We start from the raw sequence: 10,533 nt of genomic DNA, 5'->3' as shown, positions 1-10,533 counted from the left end.
GAGTGAGTAATTCGGCAGAGATTTGATAGCATAAGAATTCAACCTCTGTAATGAGGAAATGAGGATCCCTTAAATAGACTTTCCTAGAATCTATCAACGGTTCAGATCGATTTCAATCAACGGTCAGGATTGAATATCAACTTCAGTCATAAAGGAAGATTCCCAAATCAAAGGGAGTTAACTGTCTCAGATCTGAGTGTAAGAGTTAGTCAACTCAGATAGACTTCAGTGTAAAAGCAAGTGATCTGAGTCACTTCTAATTTGATCAACAGTGAACTGGGAATTTCCTTTTTGAACTGAAGAGAGATTTTGGAGAGATATTTAATTTAATAAAATGAGATATGACCTCATAAATACCTTTTCTTATTTAATTAAATAATTTCATCCAATTAATTAGAATAGGCATATTTATTAAATTAAATAAATTTAATTCCATAGTACATTAGCCTCAGGGTATAATTTAATTTAATTAAAGTTTAAGTATTAATAATTAAATTAAATATTAATCAATAGGTTTAATGTGACTAATATGAGTAAATACTATAGGAATTAAATAATAAGCATGATGAATGTAGATTAGGGTTTTCTGCATCTGACAATTAAGTCAAGTAGCAAGTAGCAGAATAAAATTTTTCCTAGTGACATAGGACTTAAGATTGATCAGAAATAGACCAGAATTGGTATCATGGCAATGAGCCAATTTTGGGGTATTACACTAGCCACTTTAAATATTCAAATAAAAATGTTGCATCAAATTCAATTAAAAAAATAGTTTTATTTTAATATGATATAGAATAATTCTATTTCATAGGATGTATTTAAAACAGAAAGTTTTTCTATTTTAAATATAATCTTTACTTATATTTAAAATTCTCTATTTTTTTAATATTTAAAATTTATTTAAATATGTTTAATTTTAAAATTGAGTTTATAAATATAATCATTTGAAACTTTTATTTTATTTTTCTATTTTATATTAACATTTATATATCCTTTATTGGGCTTCGGACGGATTTAAAAAAAACACAAAACATTTATATTTCTTTTTATTATTAATTAAAATTAAAACAATAGTTCATTATCCTTTATTGATTTAAAATTACTTTAATTACTTAATATATTTTTTCCATTTTATATCATATAATAAAACACTCCATTCAAATAATATTTATTTATTCGTTTTTAAAAAACAATGAAATTATTTTTAATACTTTTTGTAATTATTTTATTAGCCAAATTCTACTTTATTGAAATTCAAAAAATATATATAGAAATAAATAAAAAATTTTATTGCATAAATCTAAATGTTCTTTGTTAAAAAATACAACATAAAAAAGTTGAATTTCATTAAATACACAAAGTGTATATAAAAATAAAAGTTAAATAAAAAAAAAAAATTGTTGCCATTATCCGGAAATGAGAGTGTACTATCATGCAGTGGGCACAACTTTCTACAGTGCAAATATGTTGCACTGTAGCCGGTGCCCTATTGGTGTGTTATAGGCAATAGTACCATGGGTTTGTAATAAATGCAACTGTCCAATTGCTGACAATTAAATAAATTCCTTCTTATCAGTGCACATTTTTCTTTAAAATTTTTGTATTTAAAAATAAAATTAACCCCTGCCAAAAATGCCTTTAGCCAATCAGAAAAAGAATTCATATATTCAAAAAATGATTTAAAAAATAAAATCTTTGAAATCTTAAAAGTGTAAAATTTATTTGCTAGTTAATCAAAAGGGGGTCTAATGAAAACATTAGTAGCCTGCGTAGGGACTAATAAAGAAAAATGAAAAATAGATATCTTAAGTTCCATATAAACTTTTAAATTCTTTAATTTGATTGATTAATGTAATTGAAAAATTGCATTTAATGGATGTAATAGTATTCAGGAACCAATAAAATTACTGGCTTGCATAATGAAAAAGAAGTCTGAGAACTCTCTAGATTATTAAATAGATTTATTAAAACTTATAAATAATATTAATATATTTCATTTAATTTGGGCGGCTACAAGCAATTGGAGGCCAACGGTCAAACAGCGCTGGGCTGCTGAGTGCGACATGTTGTCTGCTATTAACGGCGAGACTGGTGGAGGCAGACAGCTGGGTACTTGGGAGAAATTACTCCACAAAAACGAGTTTCCAACTCCAATTGAGATGGTCATGGCATCGATGAACCGTGAATAAAATCACAGAGGGGCCCACAATGCTAACTTTTGTGCGAAAATTATTGTATAAATGTGGTCATTAAATGTTTTGACCTACAGTTTTAAGAATAGACATACATAATTTGCTTTTTATATTATATTAAATGTCTTGCTTTGACCGCGGCAAAAAAAACTTCAGTCAAGTCAATCCAGATGATGGAACTCGTGGTATTTTGCTTTGACAGTGGAATTAAAGTTCAGACAATTTAATTCCATTATTAAAAGAATAGGATCGAAGACCAGAAATGTTTAGTTAATCCCATAAATAAACAGAGGAGGTCCAAACAAGAATTGATTACTTGGTACTGAATACCCAACAATCTATTAGTTGCCAGTAATCATCAAATTATGGGAATCCCAATATTATGTATTGTTGCTGTATTTATCCAGGGTATGTTTGCAGAGGGAGCAGTGAAGCTAGGGTCAAGTCTTAGACCCTCTGCTTCGCGCCAACAGCAATTTTGGAATTCCCCGGGAAGGAATTTCAGTTTAGGATTTCACCCAACCGGAAACGGGGGATTATATGTTGTGGGCATCAGCTTTGGTAACATCGATGATACAACTCTGGTATGGACTGCAGGCTTCAATGGCGGAATCGCAGTGGGAGAAGAAGGTTCCTTCACTTTACAGAATGATGGTAATCTAGTTTTGAGTAATGGGACGGCACCAGTCTGGGAGACCAACACATCCAATCGAGGGGTTGCATCCGCAGATATGCGACACACTGGGTCCTTTGTGCTGCAAAACGGCAGCTCAAACATTGTTTGGGATTCGTTTGAAAATCCTACTGATAGTCTGGTGATTAATCAGAATTTCACTGTGGGTCAAAGCCTGCGATCGGGTCCTTACACGTTCACCATGCAGAGCAATGGGAATTTCACGCTGAAATGGAGGAACAACATCACGTACTTGAATCAGGGTACTCCGTTTGCTACGACGGCATCTCTCACCAGCCAAGGGATTTTCAAGCTCTCCAATTCTTCAGCGGACTCGATATGGGTGTCTCGGAGCGGAGATTATACGGACAATTCTATCACGCTGCGAAGACTCAAGCTTGACCCAGATGGGAATTTGAGGTCGTATGGATGGGTTGCGAGTTCAGCGAGATGGCAGAAGGGATTGAGTGCCGTGGACGACCAGTGCAAAGTCTATGGATGGTGTGGAAATTTCGGGGTGTGTGTTTACAATGATACGGGTCCGTATTGCCGATGCCCATCGCAAGATTTTGACCAGATAGATCCCACGGATGCCAGTAAGGGTTGCAGGAGGCAACAGGATATAACACTGTGCAGCAATAATCAGACTATGGTTTCACTGGATCATACAGAATTCCTTTCTTATCCACCCGAATCAGAATCAAATTCTGAGATATATTACTTGGGGATTCCAGATTGTTGGCAGAACTGCCTCAAGAATCCGAGCTGCACTGCATCTACAATCATGGCTGACGGTACAGGCACTTGCAGGATGAAGACCAGCAACTTTACCAGTGCTTACCAAACGTCAAACATTCCAGGCACTTCTTATGTAAAGGTCTGTGGTCAAGGGCGGCCTCTTACCCCGCCGCCTCCTGTCACTACTGCGAACGAGTTTAACGAACGTGGAAGTGGAATCGTTTTGTTAATCACCATTAATGTTATGTAATAAAGTTTGTTATATGATAAAGTGCCATAGTAGTTATATGTTTGATTCGTTCTGAATTAGGTGGATTGTTGGAAGTTAGTTTGTCATCGAATAATTTGAAAAAGTTGTATACCATTACAATATTATATTTTTTTAATGAATAGTACCTTTTTATTAATTAAATACTAGCAATCGCACTTTAGTGTGCAATAGGTATGCCGTATTTTGGTGTAAAATTTGTTCTTAACTGACAAAAATGAGACATTTTATTTGTTCTTCTCAGTCTCCATCTCCACACATCTTTCTGCCCCCTCACTCTCTCATTCTCTTCCCTCTACACCACTCCCTCTATATTTCTCTCTCTCTCCCTCCCTCTATCTCTCTCCATCTTCATCTTTCTTTGTCTCTCACTCTCATTCTTTCCTCGTGTCTCCTTTACAAATATTTTCTATATAGTATTAATTAAATTAATATCAAGACATTAGATTCTTCAATCTATATTATTTAGAGTAGGCTTTAGATTTAACTATTCGAATTTTATTTAAGTCAAATAATGTTTCAATTCATACTCAATGAACCACTATCAAGAAACTGTATCATATCTATCTTTACTTCTTTCTTCCAATCTATCTCTCTCCCTTGTTTGTATCTCCTTACCTTTCCCCACCCTATCTCCCTAAATACATATCTTTTCTATCTCCCTACTTTGTCTCTATCTCCTTACCTCTCTCCACCCCCTTTGCCTACATATGTAGGCTTTCTTTCTCCCTCCTTTGTCTCTATCTCCTTATCTCTTCTCACCCCCTTTCCCCTTTCCTACATATGTATCCTTTCTATCTCCCTCCCTTATCTCCAACTCCTTAGCCCCCCTCACCCCCTCTCTTTACATATGTAACCAATCTCTATGTATATCTATCTATCCCCCTCTTCATCTTTCTATTACTTGTCTCTTAACACCTTTTTAATCTCTCATTCTCGCCCTCTCTAACTCTATCTTTTTATCTCTCCCTCTCCTTGTCCCTCTCCCTCTCCCTCTCCATCTATATGTTATTAATTTTATGTCACATATTCACTCTAATTATATCTCACTATATATCGCCACCCTCGTCTTTATACATATCTTATTAACATTATATGTCCCATATTCATTTCTACTATATATAACACATTATTTCTCTATCTCTCTCTTTCTCTTCTCATACATATTTATCATGCATATTTATCCGTCTTTCCATATATCTCTATATTTCACTCTTTCTCTCTCCTCCCCTCTATCTTTTGTATATCTCCACCTCCATCTCTAGATCTCCTCTTCTCATCATCTGTACTTGTTTGTCTCTATCTTCTTTCTATATGTTTGTCTCTTTATCTATTTCTATAACTATCCCTCTCTAGATTATGGAAAGTGAGGGGTCTTCAGTAACTTTCTTTATCCTATTGTATTAATAAATGAATAATGCCAGAAATGGAAATTTGTAACGGTAATTTTTTTTCCCAATATTTTCTCAAATGAAGCTTCAATTGTTTCTGGCCTTCGTCTACTCCAACCTTTATCTTCTTCGTCATAAATGAATTGTCTTTGTCAACTTCTTTGTTGCCAGATTATAAGCACAATCTCACTTACACATATTTGCAAGACCACTTGCATATGAATGGAATACGTAATGCGTAGGTTTGAGTAATAGAGAATCATAAGTCTGAGATAATTATAGGAAACTGCGTGACAAAAAGAGAGTAGTGTCCTTATAAAGGACTCTAAAACACACTGAATGTCTATATTTTTAGATAAAATTTACTGATCAACTAAACAATCAAACCAAAACTTTAATTATTTGAAGTCCAAAATTTTGAAGTAAAAGATACAGTCGCTAATATAATTTGTCGAGGATCTATGTAACTCTCTTTGAGCAATGGGAGTTTTATACATTCTCTCTTGATAGGGCATTGAGACCCAACCGAAGTGTGAACATGCTTTTATTGTTTCTTTTGCGTCTTCTTTCCAAACATTTCCAGATGCCCCCAATCTGTTGATTCCACCATTACTCCAAATTTTAGCTGAAAAAAACTTATCACAACAAGCATACCAAGCAATAGAAAGACCCACAGATTTGTAAGTGAAAAGAGTTTTAAGTGAAGTGAAAGAGTATGTTGGAATGAAAAATTTCACATGCCACATACCTCAAGTCAGTCAGACAAAATATCTACAAATATGGTATATTTTCATGGTTTGACGAGGGTTTTTTTTCTGTATTGGTCTTCCACAAAATACTAAACTCTGTGAACTATGGTGGGCCTAATCTTCTGTAGCATGTCATATATTTGTGACTGCGTACTTGGAACAGAGGAGGGAACATGGTTTAGGGGATAAGCATTGAGAACAGTGATGTGGATTTACTTTTTAAAAAGCATTGAAATCGTCTATCCCATCTAATGACACAAATGACTTCGATGGTCGTCTATTGCTATGAAATGATTTCAACCACTCTAATTATATAATCATCAAGAAGTGGATGACTAGTACAGGCCTTGTAAAAATAATCCTATACTCCATATTGGTATCCCACTTACTTCACTTTTTCCATTACTTTTAAGTGTCAATCAAATAGTGAATGGTCTATCTTAGACTTTATTATATTAAGATAGTGAATTCTCTATCTTATGCTATGTAAAATCAAGATAATGAATCTCTATCTTAAACTTCAACAAATATTAAATGACTAACAATAGACATTGGAGACACAATAGTCATTTCTTCCATGTGTGCGAAGATGAAAATGTTCGTGGGATTCATAAACTTTTATTTGTCAAACCTTGGCATTCAGGTTTTAATTCTGCTGAGGATCTCCCTTCAACAGTGCCAGTTTGGGTTCGCTTGCCTCGTCTTCCCTTGGAATTTTGGTGTGAAGACATCCTTCAACAAATTGCTGCTTTGTTGGGGAAGCCAGCTGCGATCGCACATCAATCCCTCGATAAAAAGGTTATTTCTTATGCTAGAATTTGCGTTGAAATTAATTTGAATAACCCATTACCAGATTCTTTGGAAGTTTGTCTGGGGGATTCTTCTTGGGTGCAGCAGTTAGATTATGAATCCCTCCCTTTTCGTTGCTGGATTTGTCATGAGTATGGTCATTTATTGTGGCAGTGCCCCCATAACTCAAGTTTCAAAGGAGTGGATTGTTCTACAGCTGGCAATGCTGGTGGTTTGGCAGATACTACAGGGAAAGGACAATCTCAAATGGTTAATACTACCAAGGGGATAAATCCACAAGATGCTATAGGTAAGGGTAAGGCTCAAATGCAGGATAAGGATGGATTTACCCCTGTTCGCCCTCGAGCTAAAGGACGTGGTCAAAAGAGGCCTTTGAAAGAAAGATTATCTGATTCAGGTTTTAACCGCTTTGAGGTGCTGGATAGTATGGTTCTAGAGGAGGGTATTCCTCCTCCTATCTCTTCTGATCCAATTTGCCCAGATGAGAGATCTGTTCCTAATGATGCTTGTGGGGCATCTCAAGTTGTAGTATATCAGAACTGTGAGGTTCCTGTAGCTCCTGTGACTGCGGCTCTGGTGACTCCTGCAGTGTTGGAAGATGATGATGTTGTTTTGGCTGACTTGGTTAAGGATGTGCTACCATCAGGTAAGGGCAAGGGATCTCCTCTCCCCTTGGGGTTGCTGCCTCGACCCTTTAAGCGGGCTTCTTCTACTCCCCCTATAAGGAGTGGGCGCAAAATAGACCAAGAGAAGATTAAACTCACAGGAGATATATTGATTGAGTCTGGTTCAGTGAAACCTTTGGATTCTCATTTTCCCAATTATACCCAATGATGATTATTCTCTCATGGAATGTAAGGGGGTTGAATAGCATCCCTAGACAAAAGGCTATTCATAACTTGGTGGTTGATCATAGTCCTGATGTTTTTTGTATCCAAGAGACTAAGCTCTCTGTGGAGTCTATGGTCCAACATGCCTCTAGTATTTGGTCTCGTGGCCAATGCCAGTGTGTTGGGGCAACAGGTAGTGCTGGTGGTTTAGCTATATTTTGGGATCCTCAAAAAATTTCTCCTCTTGGCTGGATGTCTTCTCGCTCAGCTCTCTCTATGGTAACTTCTGCTCTAGACTCATGCGATGTAATCATGGTTACTAATGTGTATGCACCTATTGATCTTGTGGGAAAGGAGGAAATTTGGGAACATATTCAATATGTTAGAAATTGTCATCCTTATCATCCTTGGGTGTTAGCAGGGGACTTCAATTCAGTTTTAAGTCTGGAAGAGAAGCATGGTGGTTTGGCTAGATTGGGGCCTTCTTCTACTCTTCTTCGGCAACACATATCTCTTTTGCATCTCTCTGATGTTAAGCCTTCTAATGGCCTCTATACCTGGAATAATCGCAGGACTGGTGTTGCTGCTATCTCAGAACGCTTGGATAGATTTCTTGTTTCTTGCTTCTGGCTTAGTGGCACCCTTGCTATCTCTTCAGAAATCCTTGATTGGAGGGGTTTAGATCATTGGCCAATCAAATTTTCCACTATAGGGGCTTATGTTCCGAAGCATCCTCCTTTTAAGTTCCAGTTGATGTGGCTTCGTGACTCCTCTCTTCATGATTTTGTTTTTTGTTGGTGGAAAGATGGTGCTCCTGCATATGGTACTGCAATGTTCTCATTTTCTAAAAGGCTTCAATATGTTAAAAGGCAGCTCAAGATATGGAATAGGGAATGCTTTGGGAATCTTCACTTTATGAAGAGGCTTGCTCAAGAAAATCTTGATGTCATCACAAGGGAGATTAGAGATTGAGGTTTCTCAGAGGATCTTGGCCAGGCTGAATCCCTTGCTTCTAGAGCTCTAGAAGAATGGGAACTTCGAGAGGAAATTTTTTGGAAGCAAAAGGCTCGAGTTGATTGGCTCTAGGAAGGTGATCGAAACACTGCCTTTTTCCATAAAATAGTGCAATCTCACCGGAATCAGAGCACTATCTCTTCTTTGGTTAATTCTCAAGGTATCCAATTGAATTCCTTGCCAGCTTTGTTCCAGGAGGCTATTCCGTACTTCTCTACCCTCTTGTCTGAGGACTCTCCTCCTGCTGATAATGAAGAAAATATTATTTTGTCCTGTATTCCTTCCCTTATCACTCAGGAAATGAATGATTATCTCATGCGTCCTATCTCTTTGGAAGAGCTGGAGGAGGTGGTCTTTGGCATGCCTAAGGGGAAGGCTCCTGGTCCTGATGGCTTTCCAGTTGAATTCTTTCAAGAATTTTGGGACATCATTAATCATGATTTGTTGGAGGTGGTTAAAGAATCCTATGCTAGCAAGCAGATGCTTCGAGCTTTGAACTCTACATTCTTGACTCTTATTCCTAAGAGAGAGGGTGCTAATCAATTGGAGTTTTTTAGACCAATTGCCTTATGTAATGTGGTTTACAAAGTTATTACTAAGCTGATTGCTGAGAGACTGAAAAGGTGGCTTCCCATTATTATCTTAGAAGAACAAGGTGGTTTTGTTGCTGGCAGAATTTTTTTGGATGGGGTGGTTATTGCTACTGAGGCTATTCACTCTATGGCTACTTCAAGGGAGAGAGCCATGTTTGTTAAGCTGGATATGGCTAAGGCCTACGATAGAGTTAAATGGAGCTTCCTAAGGAGTATTCTTCTTTCTTTTGGAGTTAGCTCTGACTGGGTGAGTTGGATTATGAGTTGTGTTACTTCTACCTCTTTTTCTGTTCTTATTAATGGTCAACCTTCACAACTATTTGGTGCTTCTAGAGGCCTCCACCAGGGTGACCCTCTCTCCCCATATCTATTCATCATCATGGCTAAAGGCTTGGGCAGATTCATTAAGCATCAGGTGTCCCAAAATTCTATTCAAGGCTGGTGGTGGGGTAATGGCTTACCTTCTCTTTCCCATCTTCAATTTGTTGATGATTCTGCTCTTGCTGGTCTTGCTAGGATCAAGGAAGCTGAAGCCTTTCGACATGCTTTGGACGTTTATTTGGCAGCTTCAGGCCAGAAAGTTAATGAGCACAAATCTTTCATTTACTTTTTTAACACTCCTGATTCTATTCAGCACAGGATTGTTGGTATCCTATGGTTTCAGATAGGTTCACTTCCTTTGATTTATCTTGGCATTCCTATTGCTGTTTCCAGGCAGCCACGTCTCTTCTGGCAAAATTTGATTACCAAGCTTCAGGATAAGGTAAATCATTGGACTCATAGATGGCTTTCTACTGCTGCCTGGGTTACTCTTCTTCAAGCTGTTATCCAAGCTCTTCCTACTTATAGAAGCATGGTTCATGCTGCACCTATTTACTTTCTCAAGGAGTTTGATGCTCTTTCTCAACAATTCCTTTGGAGTGGTAATTTGCATAGTACTAAATGGAGCTTGGTTAATTGGGCAACTGTTTGTAGGCCTAAAAAGGAGGGTGGTCTTGGTCTTTGATTTGCTCTATTGAGTAGTCAAGCTTTGGCTGCTAAACTTTATTGGCGATGGTGCTTTGGACAACATCAAATTTGGGCTCGTATTATCACTCATAAATATTTTGATGGTGTTGATCCTTGCTCTGTTTCTGCACTTTTTCTTGAAGGTCGTGGCTCAATGGTTTGGCATACTTTGAAGACAGGTGCGATGTTGGTGAAGAGGGGTCTGTTTTGGATATGTAAAGGAGGTTCTCAGGCTTTGTTTTGGTCTGATGCTTGGGATGGATTCCC

At 37.1% G+C, this 10,533-nt stretch overlaps 1 protein-coding gene across 1 annotated transcript; it reads left to right on the top strand.

The window, feature by feature from the left end:
• The first annotated feature begins 2,446 nt into the window (after window positions 1-2,446).
• LOC149536507 (G-type lectin S-receptor-like serine/threonine-protein kinase At1g34300) lies at window positions 2,447-3,896 on the top strand. The gene has a single exon (XM_089803979.1). It carries the CDS (start codon window positions 2,558-2,560, stop codon window positions 3,851-3,853), a length of 1,296 nt encoding a protein of 431 aa, XP_089660105.1. The 5' UTR covers window positions 2,447-2,557; the 3' UTR covers window positions 3,854-3,896.
• Window positions 3,897-10,533: the final 6,637 nt, after the last annotated feature.

Source organism: Cupressus sempervirens, chromosome 10 (genome assembly GCF_028749045.1).
Source record: "Cupressus sempervirens isolate cs-2001-9-10 chromosome 10, ASM2874904v1, whole genome shotgun sequence".
In the NCBI taxonomy this organism is placed as follows: Eukaryota; Viridiplantae; Streptophyta; class Pinopsida; order Cupressales; family Cupressaceae; genus Cupressus; species Cupressus sempervirens.
The sequence above is the reverse complement of the archived record's forward strand: the minus strand, read 5'-3'. Positions and strand labels throughout refer to the sequence as shown.

Excerpts from the sequence above, each read along its gene's own strand:
- LOC149536507 (XM_089803979.1), top strand. The coding sequence starts at position 2,558 with ATGGGAATCCCAATATTATGTATTGTTGCTGTATTTATCCAGGGTATG.